This window comes from Quercus suber, unplaced genomic scaffold (genome assembly GCF_002906115.3).
Source record: "Quercus suber isolate HL8 unplaced genomic scaffold, Cork oak 2.0 scaffold_432, whole genome shotgun sequence".
Taxonomy (NCBI): domain Eukaryota; kingdom Viridiplantae; phylum Streptophyta; class Magnoliopsida; order Fagales; family Fagaceae; genus Quercus; species Quercus suber.
This window is the reverse complement of record NW_027069883.1, coordinates 539,372-563,913: the sequence shown is the minus strand read 5'-3', so window position 1 is coordinate 563,913 and position 24,542 is coordinate 539,372. Positions and strand designations below refer to the sequence as shown.

The window sequence follows — 24,542 nt, the reverse complement described above, 5'->3', positions numbered from 1 at the left end:
TTTTCATCACCTTTGACTATATAGGTGTCTTTTTGATTGCCCAAAACACACTCTTGACGTTTACGAGGCGCGCCTTCATAAATTCTTGCGCCTCCATGTTCCCTATGTTCTACGATGTGATGCGGATCCAACGGCTAAAGATTTTGTTGGAAATAGAGCGGAATTTTTCCCGCTTATAACTCTCTCTTTGGACTTCGAGCGAGATAACTCCCAATGGACTTTGCTTTCTATATAAGGCACCCTGGGGGAATCATTCTTCTTCACTTTGCAAATCTTCTAGTTCTCCAGAAACTTCAAATTCTCAAACCTTCAGGGCTTCCAAAAGGATCCAGGCAAGATGGTGATCAAGGTCTAGGGGATGAGGTGGCCAAGGACAAAGGCAAGGGCAAGAAAACCAAGGATGTTGCCAAGGCCCAGGAGGATGCAGTCAAGGCGAAGAAGCAGAGCCAAAGATGCTCCTGTTTTTTAGTCGAGCAAGAAAGAAGACCCTTCTTCTCCAGCCAATGCCCAAGGCAAGTGTAGATCGCATCAAATTTTTGGTGCGACAAAGTTTAGGTTTCACCTGGCAACATGTGTCATGCGTGCACAAATGTAAAAACAAACCAAGATTGATCAAGCAAATTAACAAGAACAAGGGTAGATAGGTTTCCTATTTTTCAACCTTGATAGCAGAACATCTTGCAGCTAGGACAAAAAAAGATCTCAACGAGTGATTTTCTCTTTTTCTTCATCACCCTGGTCTTCCCCTTCTGTGGTGGAAGTTTGCTACTATGTATAATGTACCTTTCCTTTATTTAATAAAAAGGGCTGCATTTTTTCTTTTTACTTTATGAATCTTTCCTTCCTTTGCAAAACTATTTCATGGATGTTGGTGTTGTTATTTTTCCCTCCAATGGGACTTTAAACTGATGTTATTGATAGTAACGAAACATCGTCACCCTAACTCTATCAACGCCAACAGTGATGCATTGCTGCTAACTTAGATAAATTAACTATGCAAAAATAATAAAGAAAATGACCATATGCTTATACTGCGAACTATGCAATCAATGAAGAATAATGAACCCAAAGCAAGTGATCTGAGGAGATGGATATAATCTGGGACCTGTTTTAATACCTAGCAAAAACAAATAGAAAATGTCAAATCATCCAAGGCATGTGGTCCGAGGAGCTATACATAGCTTAGGTTCAGTTTAAGCAGTTATAAAAGATGTCACAGTGTTTTAACTTCCACTTAGTAAGGGTCATCAAATAGCCCATGGCCCACAGGTCGGCCTAAAAACCCGGCAGCCCATCGGGCTAAAGGCGGCCCAACCCGTTGTTATTGATCCCATGGGTAGCCCACTAGCCCAGTGGGTTAGGCCGTGGCTAGTTTTTATGCCCATGGGCACCCGGTGGCTAGCCCAGTAGCCCAGCCCGTTGGCCCAACCCGTTGCCCATTCCAATAACTTAGAATTTTTAACAAAAATATATAAGAAGTGTATGAAGGATTGATCTTGAGATTGTAATAAAATTTCTTAAGAAAAACTCTCCCAACCATTAAGATAATTAAAGTAATTGTGCTAAACTTAGTTTACTAAATATATTTTTCTAGTAGTCTAGCAAATTTGAATTAACCATTTGATTTTTTTTATTAAAGATAAAAATAAAAAACTATTTGAAGCCTTATTTTTAAAAAAATTAAATAGATTTGACAATAAAAAAAATTGTAATTAAGTATTAAATTCTTTGATTCTTTCCTTAAAAAAAACTAGATTGATTATTCCCTTATTAAAAATTGATTATTTATTTTAAAAATAAAATAATATACTAACACAATCTCATGGGTAGCCCATTAGGCCCAACTTAGTAACCTAGCCCATTAAAAACAAAATGGGCATTGCCCATGGGCAGGGTCATGGGCTGGGGTTTTCTCTTTCGGCCCAGCCGACCCGGCCCGTTAACTAGTTAATAGCCAATTATGCCTAGCCCATTGTGTCTTTGGCCAAGTAAAAATAGCCGGCCAGCCCGACCCGGCCATTGATGACCCTTACCACTTAGCATCTGGTCCAAGGACTTCAGGCCTGACTAAGTTTTGTTTTAACACTTTATTAAAAATATTAATTTGTATTAATTTCCCTATAGCATCTGGTCTGAGGACTCCAGGCATGACTTTGGTTCTATTTGAACACTTGTAATGACATTAATTTGTGTTAACTTCCGCAAGCATCTGGTCCAAGGACTTCAGACATGAGTTGGGTTCTATTTGAACACTTATAAAGATGTCATAGTGTTAGTTCCCCCGTGCATCTGGTCTGAGGACTTCAAGTATGACTTGAGTTCTTTGAACACTTTTAAAGATGTCATATTGTTAATTTCCCCCAAGCATTTGGTCCAAGGACTTCAAGCATGACTTGGGTTCTGTTTGAACACTTATAAAGATGTCATAGTGTTAATTTCTCCCAAGCTCTTGGGTTCTGTTTGAACACTTATAAAGATGTCATAGTGTTAATTTCCCCTAAGCACTTGGTCCGAGAACTTCATGCATGACTTGGGTTCTGTTTGAACACTTATAAAGATTAGGAGAAACCAGCACTAGCCCCACTCTGGAGCCCCTTTGATTTGTGATTTTCATCCATGCTTGGTGTTGCTGCCACTTCCTTTGACGAAGCTTCAGCGAGCTTGGCGCCAGTTTCGTGAGGAACTGGCCCTTGACAGAGGTACAAGGCATGCACTTAATGTCAAAAGCCCTTAGAACTGTGCCCCCTCAAGCAATCCTTCCCGTGTTTCCCTTAACCCGTTGATCAAACAAAGAATAAAAACCATCAAAACCCCAAAAATCATCAAAACCATCAAAGAAGGCAGCAGGTTTGAAGTTGAGGGAGTTGAGGATGTAGGAGACCATGAGGTCGACGGTTAGGGTGGTGAGCATAGCGGTTCTGCCGAGGTCGAGGAGGAAGGCGGCGCAGGGGATGAGGGTGATGGCGAAGGATGTTGCTCCAGCGCAGGGATCGAAGGATGTTGCTCGGCAGTTTCGCTGAGTTTTTGAGCATTGTAGGAGAAGGATTTGCTCCGGTGGCATCATTTTGGCTAGCCAGAATATCCAATCAAAGAAAAGGATTTGAGATTGAAGAGAAGGATCTAAGAGCAACAGAGAAAAGGAGAGGGACTGAGATAGAACGAGAAAACAAATCTTTGTTTTCTTTTTCTTAAAAATCTCTTTGGATTTTGGTGGCATAGCTCTATGATTCAACGTTAGGATTCTCCTTGTAATGAAAGTTGCGAAAATAGACAAGTAAATCACTTAAAGTAAGTCTTGGCTAAAATGATAACAAGCCCAACGAATTTGTGGTGGGGGAGATGGACTATTAGTTAGTGGAGTGGTTTTTCAGATTTTTTTTTTTTAAATTATAAAAAAAGAGCTTGTGATGGAAATTCCATTTGAGTTTTGGTGGCTGTCAATCTTTTGCTCACCCCTTCTCTCTCTCCGTCGTGTATTTGTTAAACAAATATCAGATTTGTTTTTAATCCAATCAATATGATTTTTTAATTTCATCTAATATGGAAACTATTTTTTTTAATTTTTAATTAAAAACATGCCACATCATTTAAAAAAATGTCAAGTCGTTATTCCGTTAGCCGCGTAACACGGTTAACAGCAATTAGTAAAAGGACCAATACAACTCAGTTTTAAAACTTAAGAGACTAATTGTGCTCGCTTCAAACTTGAGGGATCAATTGCGCACACAGGCTAAACTTTAAGGACCAATAGTGTAGTTTCGCCAAAGAAAAAGGCCAAGTCAAAAAAAAAAAAAGGACAAGAAACTCAAAAATCTAGTTGAAAAAAATAGAATGAATAAAAAAGAAAAACTCAAAATTTCCAATCATTTTCTTGATATCCAGACACACACAAAGAAAGAGAAATAGGCTTGCCAACATCGCATTAAAAAATGAAATGAATTAAAATCTCAACAATACTTCTACATGCATTAATACCCACACAATCCAGCACTGAAATGAAAAGAATTAAAAAAAAAAAAAAAAAGATCTTATTTTCTTTTGAATTGAAGATCTGTGAAAGACCCAGTGAGATTCCTGGTAGTTCTCCAGCAAGCAGATCCTCCCCACGTCAGACAGCACGATAGTCCTCACTGCCATACGTAGGGCAAGATCTTATTTTATAGAAATTTTTTATTTCTGTTTTCGGTAATGGGTTTTGTGTTTTGTTTTGTGTTTTTGGTAATGGGTTAGTGATTTTTTTTTTTTTAAAATTTATTTTTGTTTTCGGTAATGGGTTTAGTCATTTGTGTTTTGTTCTGTCTTTTGTGATTTTGGTGATAGAGGAAGGGGATCAAATATAAGATTCTACCATTCTGGGTTGGGTTTGGTTTTTAGTAACAGGGAAATGAGTTTTTATTTATTTATTTTTTATTATTTTTTATCTTAGAAAATCATCAATTTGATTCTTGTCTTACGTGGCTTCTTTTATTTGCTAAAATACCGAGTAGCTTTTTAAATATTATTTTATAAGCCATTTAAGATTCAAGTATGCCAACGGTGCAATCCATTAGCTATATAAACATTTTTTGTTAGTGAGTCACTAGTAGGGACTAATTTGATTGCAATTTGAAAATAACAGGGACTAAATTGACTACTACTAAAATGTAGGAATTAAATTCACTGTAACTTCAAAAATGTAGAAACCAAAATGGTATTTTTGCCTAATAATATTGTTGTGGCCTGTGGTTTTTTTATTTTTATTTTTATTTTTATTTTTTTTTATAAATTTTAAACTAAAGAAATAAATATCGGGAAAAAATAAAAAATATTAATTTTTATATAGGTTAAAGAATCTTAACTCTACAAGTCAAGAAATAATTTGAATCGTTACGTAGGATAAATTCCTAAATATTAATATTAGAATACATCCACAAATATGATATTATCATATGCATGCATGTTTTGGTTAGCTAAAACCAACATTGGCAAAACTTTTTTTCTTGTTATGCTTGCCCCCCAGGTTTAAATCCTGGTTCCATCTCTAATACTATTAAACCTGTTTGTTTTTTGGAACAATAGTTTTTAACATTTAAATTACAATAACACTTCTAACATGTATTTCTATAAGACTCAAATATATATTTCCACAACATTAAAAACTGAATAACAATACTTAAACACTATTGCCAAACATATATTTGTACAAAAAAGCATGTCAGTCTTAAGTCTTAACACTAAAAGGATGATATCTAAGAAATAAAGGGGATTGACAATGTCGTCAATGAGAAGACAATATAACAATAAAAAGATTTGAAACCCCACCAAAATTCTCATAATTCAAAACTGATATGTGAACTCTCCATTTCTGTCGGCAACTTAGAAATCAACATGAAATAGGCAGACAGACAAAAGTCCAAAGTCCAAGCACGTTCAAGGTTCAACCCATTAACCTTATCTTTAAGGTCTTTTTAGTGCAGCTAACCCTTTATGATTAGTTATTCCATTGTCCTTAATTATTTGTCTATTTTAATGTTACTTTGGAGTTGGAGAAGCCTTAACTCTTAAAAAATGTTCTCGATAGAAGAAGAAGAAGAAGAAAAAAAAAAATTACTCTTAAGTAAGTTTCTTTTATTCTCTCTCCAAAAAGCAACAAAAAAAAAAAGAAAAAAGAAAAGAAGTAATTAACTTTCCTTTATTCTACTATTTGGACTATTTTCCACAAATGCTGGGGTTAAGATTCTTAAAAAAAGAAAAAAAGAAAAAAAAGTAAGCTTCCTTTATAAAAGAGCAATGTCCAAACTCATGCAATGGTTCCTATTAATTGAAAGATATAATTTGAAACTAAAAAAAAATAAAAAAATAAAAAATAAAAATGCATAAAAATGAAATTTAAGAAAACAATAGTTTGATGAGATCGATGAAAAGGTCAAACTAATTAAGAAGATCGTGATGGAAGGAGATGAAATATTAAAGAAAATGAAATTTGATAAATAAAGGATCTGAAATAATGTTGATGACATGGTGCAATAAAAGTTTTGTAAAATTTATAACAATGCTTCTATAATTATATCTAGTATAAATAATATGATAAAGCAGATTCCAGATCAAAATTTATACATTTTTGTATGTAGGAATTTGAGTGAATAGCATTTTGTTTGTTGTCTATGGGTGGATGAAGTTGAGGATTAGGTTAGGAAAGATCAGTGCGCAGGAATGAAGAATGTGGCATGTCCAATGGACTTCTATGATATTATTGTTGGGAACATTCTGCGACAAGGGCCAAAAATGTAAGAATGGCCCAAATCTCCCCTTAATTCTTTATAAGTGATTATTTGTTAAAAGTCAAGTCCAAAATTTTAGATATATGATGAACAAAGTCTAATTGGTATCACTAATATAGCATAAATTTTGTCGAAGTCTAATTGCAGACGCAATTTTTTATTTTTTATTTTAAATCCAAGTGCCCCCAGAATGGTCCAAATGGCCACATACTACTATTTGGAAATATATATAATGTTTTACCACTGTATGAGAAATATTTTGTAATCTACCACCTTTTTGGAACTTAAGTTTCACAAACTTGAGTTTGACACATTACTCAAGTTTCTAGAACTCGAATTCTATTAAAAATAGCACCTAGAACTCGATTTTCATAAACTCAAGTTCCTTGTACATAAAGTTGCACACTCTAAAAAAATTTCCTATTTACACAGTTTTATTAGCATGCAAACCAACATTGACTAACTTTGTGATGTCATCCCTCTGCCCCATGTCCCGCACTACTGCCAGCTTTATTTGAATAATTTCCCTTTCCAATGCAAAAGAGTTAGAAAGGCATGCAAAGTACACCAATGTAACGTGTGATTGGAGATTTTAGTTGAAACTCGAGTTCCTTCAAATTTTCTGTTTACACAATTTTATTAGAACATCCTTATCAACGATTGTAAAAAATTTAACATTTACCATCTCAAAATCCAATTTTATAACATATAACACATCACTTTACAACATCCCTTCCATCAAAACTTCTATTTTTTTTAGCATTCCAATTAAATATTCTTTCTTTATCATTTTTTATTTTTCCTTCTCTCTCCTCTATCTCTCTCTTTCTCAACCCAATTATTCTCAACACCGCCGGCCACCGCATCCACCCACGCATACCACAACCACCACATCCACCCACCATCGCCAGCACCAACCACCAGCCAGATCCACCGCAACCACAAACAACAGCAATGAAAAAAAAAAGAAGAAAAACCTCCATATCCACCCACCACACCGAACACATCCACATCCACCGTTGGACCAAAAAATAAATCAATAGCAATCGGACCAAATCACCACCAACCACAGCAAGGAAAAAAGGAAAAAAACCCACAAACCATGGCCAAATTGGACCACAACCAACAGCTAAAAAAAACCCACAAACCAAATCAACCAAATCGGACCACGACTCCTTCGATCCGTGCTCCGACCCCTGCTCCATTGTTGACCACCAAGCTCCATCGCATGATTGAAGCCCAATCGGACCCAAGAAGAACCACGCAGAACCAAAAAAAAAAAAAACCCTCCATCGCTACCACCGGACCACAACCATCGGACCCATGATCCATGACCACAATCACCAGACCACAGCCATCGGCATCCCACAATCGCTGGAGCACAATCATCGGCGGAGCCCACTCATCGGTGAAGCACAAAGAGAGAGGAAAGAGAAAGATAGAGCAGAGAGAGAGAGAGAGCATTGAGTGAATAAAAAAAAAAAAATCGGCTTGGCTTGATACTCCAGCCTAGGTTTCATCGGAGAGGGAGAGAGAGCAGAGAACAGTGCGGTCTCATATCAATGCCAAAAATTATAGCATTTGAAACTCTTGATGGAGCAAGCTTTTAGGTCAAAAATGCTAAAAAAAAAAAGCATCTTGTAGCATTTAAAACCCTTAATGAGAATGCTCTTAGCATGCAAACCAACATTGACCGACTTTGTAATGTCATCCCTCTGCCCCATGTCTAGCATCACTGCTAGGTTTATTTGAATAATTTCCCTTTCCAATACGAAAGAGTTAGAAAGGCATGCAAAGTACATTAATGTAACGTGTGATAAGAGATTTTTTTTTTAAGTAAATAATGTGTGGCCATTTGAGTGCTGTGCGGAATTGTGTTTTTCTTACATGGTACTCGAGTTTCACAAAATCGAATTCTAAAAAAGTGATAGATTGCCAAATATTTCTCAAACAGCGGTAAAACACTACATATTTTTCCAAATAGTAATATTTGGCCATTTTGGCCCTCCTGGAATAATAGGGGAAAAATGAACAAAGTTGTTGCAAACGTGCAAGTGATGCGACAATAGTTTTTTTTTTTTTAGTCCAAGTGCTAGCACAATTCTTGAAAGAAAAAAAGTTGAATAAAAAAAAACTAATATAATATCTAATTTTTCACCGTCCCACAAATTTGAAGTCCTATAATTAAAAGACTTGTTTTTATTCTAATAGGGCCGGTTTCAAATTTCCAATAAATTTTAAAAGCTTAAATTGTCTCACATAATAACAGGTGACATAGCTAATTTAGTATACGTTCAGGATTTGGCATAGCCAATTTTGTAAAAGTCATTGCCATATCACTAAAATACTTTTTTTTTTTTTTTTAATTTACTTCTCTAGAAGGAATTTCATTATCTAATAATTAAAAGACTTCTTCAAAAATTTTACTTCTCTAAAAAAATGCAAACAAGTTCAGGCACCACCAAAATTCTTACAAAAAGAAAATAATTTTGAAGAATTAACACAAAAAAAAAAAAAAAAAAAAGTGTTGTTATATCTTACTAATATAATTTTATCATGAATTTTAGCTAATCCTATGACTTAAGGAGTTTTACATATTTTGAAAAAAATAATAAATTAAAATAAAATATAAATTTTTTTTTTTATATACCACTACAATTGACAAATTCGGTTACATACTAGTGTATTTGTAATAGAAAGATACATGGATGTATGATATTACAATTGTCAGACTGTGTTTACAATTGTCAAGAAGACGTATTTTCTGTTTGGACTTTAGCAGTATTTTTGTGTGTTAGGTTAGGCATAATAGAGATAGCAGTAATGGAATTGGTCATAGTTGGCATGTGAGATATGCCACTAGACATGGCAAAACAGGTCAAAATTTTCTGACCTGACTCGACTCAAAAAATGCTCGACCTGAACCCCTTTTTTTGACCAGAAGCAAAAACGGGTTGACCCGTGACCCAACCCGCATTTTTTGCAGGTCAAACTGACCCGACCCGAACTGAACCATTTTTTTAAAACTTTTTTTTTTGGGTAAAAAAATAGTAAAATTATGACAATATTGGTTTAATTGTTTATTGTGAGTTTTAAAGAAATAATTAATACATTTACATAACTGCATGCAAATTAATTGAAAGATAAATGCATGTAGTTGAGCATTCTATAATGAGTAAAGATTTTTAGATATCAAATAGCAAAGTACATGCTAAGATAATCTGTAGAGTTAAAAACATAGATTTAATATTGTAAATTGTAGACATATGTGAGAAACATTCACAAGTGTGAAAATAGTGAAGCCAAAGTATCAAATTAGCATAAATTATGAATTTTTAGACCTATTTTTTAACAATTTATATCCAAAATAAACGGTGTTTCAAAATAAATTATGATATTTCCTAGAGTATGTGTTGCTTAAAAATGATATGATATTCATAAAAAAGACCATGTATAAATAAGTAAGTAATCAAACTTTAATGTATATCCCAAATTGAAATAGAGTGTCAACTACAAATGATAATAGATTATAAAATTAATTTTCAAGATTGTAAATGTTTTATATATTTTTATTCTTTATCAAATGAGTTATTCAATAAGTCTTTTGTAATTTTGTTTTATGTTTTGAGATGTTGATATTATGTAGAAATAAAACTTGTATATTTGTTTTACTTATCTTTGTGCTATTTTGTTTTAGATAGCAATGTTAGGATTTGTATAATATTAAAATTATTGAATAAGTATTAATAAGTTTAACTAAGTTTATTCTTGATATAAGTGATGAATTCAAAATAATGTATTTTACATCAAATAATTTGTTGCATAATTTTCCAAATAACAAATATATGTAATTTTCTTTATAAATAAATAAATAAATTCATGTGAAAAATACCAATCAACCTGACCCAACCCGGTTGACCTGAACCCGTTTTAAACCTGTTTAAAATGACCCGTTTGACTCTCAAACCCGATTGACCCAACCCGAACCCAACCCGCCCGTTTTGCCATGTCTAGGTTTAAGATGTCACAATGGAGAAGTAATGTTGCTTCTAGGATTTATTACATACGTTAAGCGGAGCCTAAAGGCAGAGAGATTAGGCCAAGGAATGGATCTTTGTTGGCATCAGATAGGTAACTGTCAAAAGCAACGAAGAGGTGATAGTTTTGTATAGCTAATTTTAACTATTATTGGATGTGCAGCTTATTATATACTTTTAGAGGCATTGAAATTATAGGCCATGCACTTTTGATGAAGCTTCTAATAAACCATTGTCTGTCTGATCAATTAAGTTAAGACTAGTTATGGTACATAGAGTGGTTCTGTGCTAGTGAATACTAGGAATATTAAGAAGAATAAACTTGAGAATATATTTATTTAGTTGATCTATTGGTCTGACTCAACTAAATTGATAATTAAGTTCAGGATAATGATGCTTGGTTGCAACCCGTTCATGGTTTGATTTCTTCATATGTAACTCCTTACATAAATAACACAAGTTTCTAAGCATGCAATGTATGTTATTTATTATTCTTAACATAATTACATTCACAATATAGTTTTGGAAGCAAAGTGAAGTCTAGCATTTCTTGAGAGCTAATTGTTTGACTAGGTCGTGTTAGAGATTGCTCTCGCCTTTCGTTGTCAACCCACCTCGCTTTGAGTCGGATTTGCTCGGTACTTTGCCTCAAACTCATGGTAAAAGAAGGATGCATGGCAAAAAAATGCTTCTATCTCATCGGCCTTTTCTTTACTGCAGAACTGCCAGATGACAAAATTCAAGGAGTGAGCAATCTGTTTTTAGTATTACTAATGGATATAGCTTTAGCCCATATCATAATCTGGCAAGAACCACTACTTTGGAGACCAATTATTTTACATACATGTTTTTTCTAAAACTTTAATATTGTCGAATGTGATTGTTTACTTACTACTTTTTCTCTATCACTTACAATTTGAAGGAATTTTTAAAATCAATTAGAAGACAATTAATAAGACTATCTACGTGTGTTAAATCACATGATTTATTAATTATTTAAACATATCACATTACTATTAAGTAGGTCAATGACTTGGATTATGTGTATTATTATGAGAGGATGGCTACACACCTACACACAATGTCATTCGAGAAATCAATAGAAGATTGGTATCTAGAGGATGGCATATGTGAAAAAGTTGCTACCAATAGTGGCGACTGGTGTGACCTAAGGATGGCAACAACAAAGACCATAGGAGAATGACACCTCTAGCTGAAAAACATCGGCAAAAGAATGTATCATAGTGATTGGAATACGTCACATAAGATAGTGTTGTGGTGTGGTGCATGAACAAGTTAGCAATCTTTTAGGAACCAGACAAAAACCTAACTCTAATACTACATTAAATCCAAGAATATGTTACATAATTGAATGAACAACATTATAACCTATCAATGTAGAACAATAGTACAATGGAAAGTACAATAAGCCCAACTATGGGCTTGAGCTTGATGTTGAAATAGTAAAAGTGAGTTCAACCATAGACTTTTCTTCAATCCAAACGAACTATGTTAAGGGAAGTCCTTATATCTCTTTAATTTTTTAGGTAGCTAAGAAATGGCTTTTGTGGAATAGGTATCCTCTTGACAATCCAACTAACTAGCCAAGACACTATTGCCATTCCAATACATGCAGACCATTGCCACCAATTCAAACTTTTTGTACCTTCAATCCACTTCAAATATTCTACCATGACCACTTGAAGAACTATGGTTATGGCAATGATACTCAAAAATAACTTGTTGCTATGGATCCCTTTGAAGATGTTCTCCTCCATGAGCTTTCTTGCATCAAGTTGATTGAAGAATTGGCAAAGGACAAAAGTATCGAAGATCAAGGTATCCCTCACCTTCTCACACACATTGAATATTAATTGTCCTTTGAATTTTAAGGTTAGGATGACCACAATCTTATATAAAACTTGGGCTAAGAGGTTTCTCCACATATTGTTGGTAATAAGTGGCTTAGTCCAACCCATTCGTGGCTTTTCCATCAATGTCTTTGTAGGTTTCTCAGTTGCAAGAGCTAAAGCAACCAAGTTATGCATAATTAGGTTCACCCATAATAACTGAACCCCTGTTAATGGTCCTTCGTTAACAAAAATGATTGCCACAAAGTTAACAATAATAGCAGCAACATTCACAGTGAATTGAAACTGAATGAACTTCTTGATGTTTTTGTGGACACATCTTCCCCATCTTAAAACTTTGGCCATAGAAGCAAAGTTGTCATCCAAAATGATGATATCCGAGCTCAACCTCACCACCTCCGTGCCATGAGTTCCCATAGAAAGTCCTATATCAGCTTCTTTCAATGCTGGTGCATCATTTATGTCACCTCCAATAACTGCAACTATATAACCTTTTTGTTTCAAGCATTCCACCATTAGACTTTTGTCTATGGGGGATGCTTTAGCCATGATGCAAATTTTATCAACTTTCTCCTTTCTCTCCTCTGGTGTGTAGTTTCTGAATTCCATGCCTTCAATCACTACACCATTGAACATATCCTGACTTGGCCTGAGTATCCCACATTCAGTGGCAATAGCTTTTGCTGTGAAAACATTATCTCCAGTGATCATTTTGATATTTACACCTGCATATTGGCAATCTTCCACGGCATTCCTCACCACTGGACAACATGGGTCCTTAAGTCCCACCAACCCTAATAGTGTCAAACCTTCTTCTATTTTTTTATCTTTTGTACCATATTCTTGATCTTCTTCTGAGAGCTGCTTATGTGCAAAAAGTAACACATTGGAGGCTATTGGCTTCCATACCCTGAATAATTTGCTCAAATTTCATCCTTTCATGATCATCTAGCTCTTTCATAATTCCAGAAGAATCATAGTATCTTGAACACATTTTCAGTATTATTTCTGCAGCTCCTTTCCAATGTACATGGATTGTGCTATCTCTCATTCTCCTTAGTAGAACCCCACTTCGTTTCATGTGTAAATTGAATGCTTTAACAGAAATAATTTTACAATTATGCATCAATTGCTCCATTTCCATGTTTAACTCTACAATAGCCCATGAAAGAATGGATTTTTTTGTTGGATTGCTTAAGAACTCAATTTCGAATCTTGAAGTAGGCTTGTAAGCAGTACCAGTTGTGTTCATAGCAACTCCTTCTAGGACTAATTCAAGAAAATATGGAGCAATTGATGAATAAGCAGCTGCATCAAAAGATTCTTTCCCTAGCCAAAACTTTGTCACCTTCATTTGATTCAAGCTGAGACTGCCTGCTATGTCAGTACAAATGGTGGTGGCAAAACCCATGGTTTCAAAGGCAGAAAGCTTCTGTACCATTGCCTGATTAACCATCATTTTTTTCGTGGCATAAACGTGTGTACGCTTCACAGCCAAAGAAAACCCTTTTGGAATCACAAGTTCAACTATAGTAGTTGCAGTAGCTAAAATTCGCATAGCTTTCACCATGACACAAAAATTTTTCTTCCTGCCATGAAATTCTTCAATTACACATTCATTTGCTGTATTCCCTGTGAAGTATCGAACCAACAAGACTACAAGAGCTAGGAGAGCAATTGCCAAACCAACCTTACGAATTGATGAAGTTAGCTTGTTGAGCTGAACTTGTAAAGGTGTTTGTAATTCATTGGTATCATGAATGATTGAGCTCATCACCTCGCCCCATGTTGTGTTCTTCCCAACCGAAGTGACAAGCATTCGAGCATAGCCATCAACCACCTTAGTACCAGAAAACAAAAATGGATGATGGCAATTTACTTCTACATGATCACTTTCGTCCTGTGTGATACTAGATTCCTCCACTTTTAAAGAGTGCCCTTCTAAGAATAGACCATCTACTGGAACTTGATCTCCAATCTTTAAGCAAACGACATCTCCAACGACAAGTTCTAAGATTGAGACCTTTTGATGCAGCCTAGCTCTCACTACTTTAATTTGGATATTGTTGCAGAGTTCAAATAACTTCTGGAATTGTTTGTTTAGCCAAAAGTTACTTATGGCAGAAATCACAAAAAGAAATAAAGCAGCAATTAGGCTTTCATCTTCATCCCTTCACCAACTACACACAATAAATCACCATTTGAGCTTCTCTATGGTCAGACCCCCGACTACTCTTTTCTTCGGGTTTTTTGTTGTGCTTGCTTTGTCTCTCTTCCTCCTCATGAACGAACAAAGCTCCAACCTTGTGCTCGTCTCTGTTGTTTCCTTGGTTATGGTGTATCTCAAAAGGGGTTTCGCTGCTATGATCCCATTTCTCACCGTCTTCGTGTCTCCCGTCATGTTGAGTTTTGGGAACATCGTCCTTTCACGAGTCTTCAGCAGTTTTCTACATCCTCTTCCTCTGAGTCTCCCATTTTTACTGATCTTTTCCTCCCTCTCTATCCTGAACTTGTGGAGGATTCTTCAACATCGGCTGCCTCTCCAGATGACTCATCTCCGGTTCTGTCCCCGGCATATGACCCGCCTGTCTTGGATCCTGTGGCACCACCCTCTCCTGAGTCTCCTGATGGTCCTGAACTTCGTCGTTCCACTCGGGTAAGCATTCCTCCCCCTTATCTCTCTGATTATCACTGCTCTTTTGCCCTTGCCACCCTCTATGAACCTCACACCTATCGTGAGGCCCATACTGACCCTCTTTGGCAGCAAGCTATGAATGATGAACTAGATGCCCTTCATAAAAATCACACTTGGGATATGGTTGATTTGCCTCCTGGTCAGTCTGTAGTAGGTTGTAGGTGGGTTTACAAGATCAAGACCAAGGCTGATGGATCTGTTGAACGATACAAGGCTCGCCTAGTTGCCAAGGGCTTTACCCAAGAGTATGGCATTGACTATGAGGAAACATTTGCTCCTGTTGCTCGCCTTACATCTGTCAGATGTCTCATTGCTGTGGCTGCTGTTCGCCGTTGGCCTCTTTATCAAATGGATGTGAAGAATGCTTTCCTCAATGGAGACCTTCAAGAAGAAGTGTACATGCAACCACCCCCTGGCTATCCACATTCAGGCAGTCAAGTTTGTCGCCTTCGCCGTGCTCTTTATGGCCTCAAGCAGGCTCCTCGAGCTTGGTTTGAAAAGTTTAGCTCAGTTGTTGCTCAGCAGGGTTTCACTTCGAGTCCTCATGACACTGCTCTCTTCGTCCGAAGATCCTCTGCTGGTATCACTCTTATTCTTCTCTATGTTGATGATATGATTATTACTGGAGATGATTCTGCAGGTATCCGCTCTCTCCAGCACTTCCTTAGTCAGCATTTTGAGATGAAAGATTTGGGCACTCTCAGCTATTTTCTTGGGCTTGAGGTTACCTCATCCTCTGATGGATACTATCTTTCCCAAGCTAAATATGCTTCTGATCTTCTCTCCAAAGCCGGTATCACTGACAACAAGACTGTTTCCACTCCTTTGGAATACAATGCCAAGCTCACACCCTTGGATGGTGAACCTATATCTGATGCTACTCGCTATCGTCAGTTGGTTGGTAGTCTGATCTATCTCACTGTTACTCGTCCAGATATTTCACATGCCGTGGGTATGGTTAGTAAATTCATGGATGCCCCTCGTTCTGTCCACTATGCTGCTGTTCTTCGGATTCTCCGATATGTCAAGGGTACACTTTATCATGGTCTACACTACTCCTCTCGGTCTTCTCTTGAGCTTCATGCTTATTCAGATGCGGACTGGGCCGGTGATCCGACTGATCGATGCTCTATCACAGGTTTCTGTTTCCTGTTGGGTACTTCTCTTGTCTCATGGCGTAGCAAAAAGCAGGATGTTGTTTCCCGTTCCAGTACTGAGGCTGAGTATCGTGCCCTTGCCGACACCACCTGCGAGCTTGTCTGGCTTCGCTGGCTCTTGGCTGACATGGATGCTCCACAGCCCACTGCTACTCCTCTTTATTGTGACAATCGTAGTGCTATCTACATTGCTCATAATGATGTCTTCCACGAACGCACCAAGCACATTGAGATCGACTGCCACATTACTCGCCAGCATCTCAAGAAAGGCAATCTCAAGTTGTTCTCCATCTCGTCTGCTGACCAGCCTGCTGATATCTTCACCAAGTCTCACCCACCTGGTCGTCTTCGAGATCTTATATCCAAACTCCAGTTGGCTTCCTCCTTGCCACCTCGAGTTTGAGGGGGGATGTTAGTGTATAGATTAGCCCATTGGGCTTAGCCTAGTATATTACTTGTACTATATTTCTATTACTTGTATTGCACACATACCTAGCCTATATAAAGGCTATCTTTTGTACATTGTTTCACACATAATATTATACTGACTATTCAGTCATTCTCTCTCACCTTATATTGTTAACAAGATCCTTGAACTCTTTTACTACAAGGTGGAAGAAGCTCTTTCTTTGTGGTCTTTTATACGTGTTTGAGCCAAAAGACTCACGTCGGCGAGTAATGTCTTCAACATTGCCATGAATCCCAAATTCAACGTTGGTTTCAAGTATGGATGCTACTCCATCAACCCCTCCAATATTTTGGAGCTTGTCAGCATTTTTCTCTTTCACAAGCTCGGTGAGGCTTGTTTGATCAATTTTGAAGCTATCGTCTGCTGGTTTTATATCGAAAATGATAGAAGATGAATTTTGTGGAACCTTAGCTGTTTTATTATCGTGTAGAGAATCTTTGAAAAATGATAGGAGGGCTCTAGAACAATAGATGGAAACAAAAGCTGAGCGCCATCTCTTGTTAGCTGCACTAGGGGTGTTAGGTACATGACATAAAGACTTGTTGCACTCTATGTTTTCTTGGATAATGGTAGACATAGTTTGGAAAGTACAAGAGGATCAAAAGTAATAGTAGAAATTAGATAATCTTTAAGAAAGCGTGGAAGAAAGTGTAGGAAAAAAAGGCTCTTAGGAATGATAAATGAAGCGAAGGAGAATGAAGGTTTGGTGTACTTGTAATGCTAAATGAATAGATTAGTCATAAGAATTGGACTTGCAACTTGGAATAAATTGGAGCCTCCCCACTTATGTATACATATGAAATGTCTGACTGTCTATCTTAAGTATTGATAATATTATAATAAGAGCTTGTTTGACATCAGCTTATAAACACAACTTTTAATCTTTAGTTTTTTTTAGTTTTTATGTACAACTTTTTAAAATCTCACTTTTTCTTACATTTTCTTAGTTTTTCAAAAATTTTCAAAGAACAAGTACACTTTAACATATTTTCAACAAAAAAATTTCAGAAAAAAGTTAGATAAGCTGTTACCAAATAAATCCTAAGCAGTCCTTTAGACGTGGTTCTTTTATATATATATATATATATTAAGATGATCATTAAGTAGTCAGAACACTAGAAAAACATTAGGAACGTAGAAGGCCCTCCAAGCCGTAAAGGGAAAGGAAAAATAAAGGTTGCATTCACATTCTGTTTAAGTCCCTTTTTGGCCCTTCGTGTAATGAGAGAGAAATGGTGGAGTTGTTGATGTAGTTGTATATAACTATATATGCCAATCGTTAAGGAGTCAGAAGACTAGAAAAACATAAGGAACGTAGAAGACCCTCCAAACCGTAAAGGGAAAGGAAAAAGAAAGGTAGCATTCGCATTCTGTTTAAGTCCCTTTTGGGCACTTCGTGTAATGAAAGAGAAATGGTGGAGTTGTTGATGTAATTGTATATAACTATATATGCCAATTAAGCTTACCTGATGAAGTTGCTAAACAAGCAAAACTACATCAGGTGAGAGATAAAGGCAACAGTGTAGTGTGGAAGGAAGAACATTCTTGCTTCCATTCCACTCATATGCATGTTTCATGCAACCTTTATTGAATACAATGATTAAAGATATGTCCCACAATGAAAGTTCATAAAAATATTTGACCTAGCGTGGGTTTGGACTCTGGATTGGGCGTTTTGCCCAATCCTGTGTCCTGCGTTTTGTCCGTGGGTTCTATGAGTATAACTGAACCACAAAAGTCATTCAAGTACATATTCAAACAAAATTTGGGCTCTCATGACATTATTTACACATTTAAAAATTATTTTGCTATAATGTTTTCAGTAATAAGTTTTTAGTTTTCAGCAAATAAGCTCTATCCAAACACCCCTACTTTACCATTTATAGAAAAAAAAAAGATTCTTTTTTTCATTTGGTATTGTCATTATTATTATTATTATTATTATTATACATTGTATATGTCAAGGCATATTATTATTTAATTTATCTAAAATTTATTAATGTGTATTCTTTTATGTTTTCTAAAACTCCTATTATATTTTAATCGGTAATATTTAATTAATTTATTTAAAATATTAATTTAAAATGTTTTAAAATATGGGTTTTTGTTAACTTGGTAGATCAAGTTTTTTTATCATCAAATAAGGGGCTTGAATAGAGTCTCTTATCATTGAATAAAATGCCTAGATACATCTTAATCTACAAAAAAGTATTTTGTACCAAATGATACCACATCATTCGTATCAAAAGCCAATAATAAGAGACATGTATGAAAAATTAACTACCCACTAACACATGTTTTTCAATTGTTAATGGATCAGTTTTTTGCTGACATGTCTCACATTTATTGGATTTTGATGTCGTTGACATAATATCATTTGATACCAAATACCTTCTCTAATCTACACACACACAAAAATATATTTTGGAGTAATAATAAAAAGCAATTATTATGGAGTGATCACTATGAATTTCAAATCATATTATATCTATAAAAAAAAATTGTTTGAAACTTTGAAGGATATTGATTGTGATTAATACATTTAAAATAAATTACACATGACTGGATAAAATAATTTATATATCTTGGATTATATAAATATATATTCAAGAAAATAATATATATAATAAATTAATTATGTTAAAACACGCTTTAAGAGTATTATTTATATAGACACTAGTCTCATCATACGCGCTTTGCGTATGTGATGAGTCTATTTTTTAGAGCCAAAAAAAAAAAAAAAAAACCCTGTTTTTATTTTTTATTTTATATATATTTTTATTTTGAAAATCTAATATATAAGTGGATAAAGTAATTTGAAAATCAACAGGGGAGTGGCCTTATTTTTAGGCAATGTTTTAGTTGGAATTAGATTTGTATTTTTACGGGATTATCTTTTAGTTTTATCTATACTTAAACATAGGGATGTAAGGGCATTTTAGAACCATGAAAATGAAGAATCCCAACGGAGAAGCCCTTAAATAGTAGTATAAATGTTTATTATTTGGTGGTTTAAAATATATTCTTCAATTTAACTTGGCTTCTCTTGAGATATAATAGAGGCTCTGTCACTAGGGTTATGAATTAATTTGAAAAGTCATGACATCTTAAAATCACTAATTCAAATGAAGAGTTATATCTCTTTATTGTACACAAGACTCATCACACGAGTTTTGCGCGTGCAATAATACTTTTTTTTTTTTTTTTTGGTTTAGTGTTATAACTAATTTTAAAGTAATATATAAATAACCATGTGCATTTTCTTTTTTTTTTTGTTGGTAAGAAAGCGGTAAAGTAATGTGGAATAATATTTAAAAATGAGATAGAGAATTGTAAGAATTTGAAACACAACAGGAATTTTGAATTTATTGATTAGGATAAAAATTGGATAAGTAAAAAAATTTAAGATTTAAACAAAAGAAGATGATATATGTTAGTGTGGTTGGATGGGGGATTTGTGATAACTGTATAGAATTTGGATAACAAAAATTGTAGAATGTTTTAAGAATAAAAAAAAAGAAAAAAGAAAAAAAAAACATAGAAATTTCAGAAAAGAATGAATAGTTTTTACGTGAGGTAGTAGTTTTTTTTTTTTTTTTTTTTTTTTTTTTTTTTGAAAAAAAAATTTGAAATTTTTTAAAAAAAAATTGAATAAGAATTTTTTTTTTTTTTTTTTTTTTTTTTTTGAGAAGTAATTTTGAATTTTTTTTAATAAAGATAATTGAAGTATTTGAATACAAATAGATAACAAATAAAGATAGGAATTAGACAATTAAATACAAATGGGTGGTGAGAATAATGGTTTTTTTTCCCCTTTTGTATGTGAGATAGTACGTATTACTCTTTTAACATTTTTTGGAAGAAGTAATTTATAAAGATAATTGAAGTATTTGAATTCAAATAGATAATAAATACAAATAAGAATCATATATTTTGTTAGGTTCTAAAGGTTTAGGAATTTATGAATTTAGAACTCTAATTTGTAATATTGGCAAACCATGATCAAAACAATATGTTATGTCTTGTTAAAGTATGCTCAAAGTTGATTAATTATTGTAAAGTTAGAATCGAGAGACTGTAGTTGCATTGGGGCATTTCAGTCTGGCTCGATCGATCGAAAAATAGATTCGATCGATCGAAAGTCGACCAGATTGCGTTTTCTGCAGTTTTTCCAACTCAGCCCTAACTCATTAAACGTTTAGGGTTTTATGTTTTTGCCCTAGGTATATAAGGAAAAACCCTAGCCACGTTTTTAGAGTTGCTCCAGTTGTATTGTTGCTCATACATTGCGGTTTTGTGTAAATCTCTTGTGAGATTTAGAGGAGCTTTCCTTTACACAAAGTTTAGGGTTTTCAAGATTGAGATTACTTCAACATCTTGATGATCAACTTGGTTGTTACCATTGAAGCTTAAAGAATATCAAGCGTGGGTGCTTGTAACTGATTGAAGAATTCAAGAAAGAATGAGTCCGTGGATTCGGAGCTTGCACAGGGTCATGTCAGTAAGTTCTACTGGTAGGTAGCATTAGGAAGTCGAGCGGAGAGCTTGTAAGTCCTTTTGTATGAACTTCGATTCTTTCATAGTGGATTCAGGTTTGCCTTGAGGATAGGTGGGTAAAATCCTTCCCAGGTTTTTTACTGGTTTGGTTTTCCTGGGTGATCATATCATGTGTTATTTATTTTTCCGCTGCTATATTTTCTTGATATGATTGTTTGATTGTTTTAACCTAGAATTTCTTAATTTGACTAAGTAACAACTTAGCTTATTAACTAGGCTACTTAATCTGGTTGTGTTTTAAGGGGTCTAAAATTTCCATCATATTTGAATACAAATATGTGGTGAGAATAAAGGGTTTTTTTTTTTTTTTTCCTCTTATACATGAGATAGTATTACTGTTTTAACATTTTTTACTTTTTTGTGACAAAAAAAAAATTAAGATAAAGGTTATGTTATTTTAAAATTTGTATGAAAATATTTTAGTATGCCAAAAATTGAAGACAATGAAAAAGGGGATTCATCTTTTTTTATTTTTTTTATTATTATTCCGGAATCATCTTTTTAATAGTATAGATGAATCATGAAGTTGGAATTGCATTTTCATAATAGATGTAATTGTGTAAGCTTTCATTTGATTGGTAACATGTATTTAAAGTTTAAAACTGCCCTTTTTTAGTTCATATAAAAAAAAAAAATGCCCTTTTTAAAGTATAACTTTTTAAAATCTTTTTTTAAATTATAGATCTTTTAAAGTAATTTTTTTAATCTGAAAAAATAAATTGTTTTAAATGACCACTAAGTTGCGTTGTTTTATTGGAGTCCTTTTCCTGTTTTTTTGTTGTTATTATTATTATTATTATTATTATTATTATTATGTCTTTATGTTGGTTCGCAACTGGACTCTTTTTTGGATTTAGACTAGAATTTATGTCATGAAGCACAAACATAAACACACAATTAAGAGTGCATGCATTTGGACAAAAAACCGCCAGTCTTAAGTCTTAAGTCTTAACACTAAAAGGATGATATCAAAGAAATCAAAGGAATTGACAATCAATGTCGTCAATTTGAAGAAAATATAACAAGACAAAGATTTGAAACCCACATTTTCTTTTTAATTTTTTTTTTTTTTTTAGGGGCTACGTCAACTTGGCCGTAAATGTGGCTTATCTACGCCAACAACTAATTGATGTTTTGGTTTGATGATAAATTCAATTGTCCTAATTATTGGTCTATTTTTATTTTTATGTTGCTCGGAGTTGGAGAAGCCATAACTCTTAAGAAATAGAAGAAGAAGAAGAAAAAAATAATAATAATTACTCCTAAGTAAGTTTCCTTTATTCTCTAGCCAAAAAAGAAGTAATTAAGTTTCCTTTATTCTACTATTTGGACTATTTTCCACAAATGCTAGGGTTAAGATTCTTAAGAATGCGTTAAAAAAAGAGTAAGCTTCCTATATAAAAGAGTGTAAGGACCTGAATTGTGGCTCAGTCCAAGATGAGTGGAATTAGGCTCAAAAAGCCCAAAATAATGAATTTGTAGAGAGTGAGTCAAAGAACTAGGCCCTAATGAATTGGACAACGACTAATATGGAGTTGGATGGCAATCATATGTACAAATAAGAAATATTGACATGAACTAACTTCTTGTCCTAGGAGGCAAGTGTTCATATAAATCCACTCAACATAGTACAAGTGCAATTTTTCTTATTACTGTCCCCCTTCTTTCATCCTTCCACATGTAGATTTGGATTAATAGTATTGATACTTATCCCATCAGCCTCTCTTCAAAGTTTTTGGGAGTAACTGTAAGGCTATAAAGCATTGCTCAATCAGCTGCAAAGCATTCAATGTGATGTTAGCAACTTTTTCTTAGATATTTCATAGCTTTCCTTTGTCCTTTTCCTTCTTGATACCTATCCTCTATGGTGGAATGGTCTGGAGCATTGCTTTTGATGGCAAACCATACCCTCTAACCTCGGCCTTGCCCAACCGAGGAGGGACTCTTCCTCGGGGCACCCCCTTAGGTGGCTTTAATAGAAATTTTCTCTTCACTTACTAATGCAAATCCTTATGAAAGTGTTTTACCCGTTATCGGATTGTTTGGCATCCTCGGGTTGGGCCATTGGCCCAATATATACGTAGATATGGGCTTCTGGGCCATTCCCCCCTACAATAGCCCCTCAAGATTCTTCTTTCTGACTCCGCAGGAAGAAATGAGGATTCCGATATGATGATAGTTCCTTTGTGCCCATTTTTCATCACCTTTGACTGTATATGTGTCTTTTTGACTGCCTAAAACACGCTCTTAACGCTTCGGTATATGAGGCGCGCCTTCATAAATTCTTGTGGCTCCATGTTCCCTATGTTCTACGACGCGATGCGGATCCAACGGCTGAAGATTTTGTTGGAAACTGAGCGGAATTTTTCCCGTTTGTAACTCTCTCTTTGGACTTCAAGCGAGATAACTCCCAATGGACTTTGCTTTCTATATAAGGCACCTTGGGGGAATCGTTGTTCTTCACTTTGCAAATCTTCTAGTTCTCTGGAAACTTCAAATTCTCAAACCTTCAGGGCTTCCAAAAGGATCCAGCCAAGATGGTGATCAAGGTCTAGGGGATGAGGTGGCCAAGGATGAAGGCAAGGGCAAGGAAACCAAGGATGCTGCCAAGGCCCAGGAGGATGCAGTCAAGGTGAAGGAAGCAGAGGCCAAAGATGCTCATGTTTTTCAGTCGAGCAAGAAAGAAGACCCTCCTTCTCCAGCCAAGGCCCAAGGCAAGTGTAGAAGCCTTCAAAGTTTTGGTGCGACAAAGTTTAGGTTTCACTTGGCAACATGTGTCATGCGTGCACAATTGTAAAAACAAACCAAGATTGATCAAGCAAATTAACAAGAACAAGGGTAGATGGGTTTCCTGTTTTTTCAACCTTGATAGCAGAACATCTTACAGCTAGGAGAAAAAAGATCTCAATGAGTGATTTTCTCTTTTTCTTCATCACCCTGNACTATTTCACGGATGTTGGTGTTGTTACTTTTCTCTCCAATGGGACTTTAAACTGATGTTATTGATAGTAACGAAACATTGTCACCCTAACTCTATCAACGCCAATAGTGATGCATTGCTGCTAGCTTAGATAAATTATCTATGCAAAAATAATAAAGAAAATGACCATGTGCTTATACTGCAAACTATGCAACCAATGGAGAATAATGAACCCAAAGCAAGTGATCCGAGGAGATGGATATAATCTGGGACTTGTTTTAATACCTAGCAAAATCAAATAGAAAATGTCAAATCATCCAAGGCACGTGGTCTGAGGAGCTGTACATAGCTTAGGTTCAGTTTAAGCAGTTATAAAAGATGTCACAGTATTTTAACTTCCCTTTAGCATCTGGTCCAAGGACTTCAGGCCTGACTAAGGTTCTGTTTTAACACTTTATTAAAAATATTAGTTTGTGTTAATTTCCTCATAGCATCTAGTCCGAGCACTCCAGGCATGACTTGGGTTCTGTTTGAACACTTGTAAAGATCAGGAGAAACTAGCACTAGCCCCACTCT

General features: G+C 35.0%; 1 protein-coding gene and 1 pseudogene across 1 annotated transcript; both read right to left on the bottom strand.

Moving 5' to 3' along the window:
* Nucleotides 1-2,558: 2,558 nt before the first annotated feature.
* LOC111984319 (putative calcium-transporting ATPase 13, plasma membrane-type) lies at nucleotides 2,559-14,341 on the bottom strand (annotated as a pseudogene).
* A 2,245-nt stretch (nucleotides 14,342-16,586) lies between these two features.
* On the bottom strand, nucleotides 16,587-17,066 carry LOC136062613 (putative calcium-transporting ATPase 13, plasma membrane-type). The gene has a single exon (XM_065761854.1). The coding sequence runs from the start codon at nucleotides 17,064-17,066 to the stop codon at nucleotides 16,587-16,589; it is 480 nt and encodes a 159-aa protein (XP_065617926.1).
* Nucleotides 17,067-24,542: the final 7,476 nt, after the last annotated feature.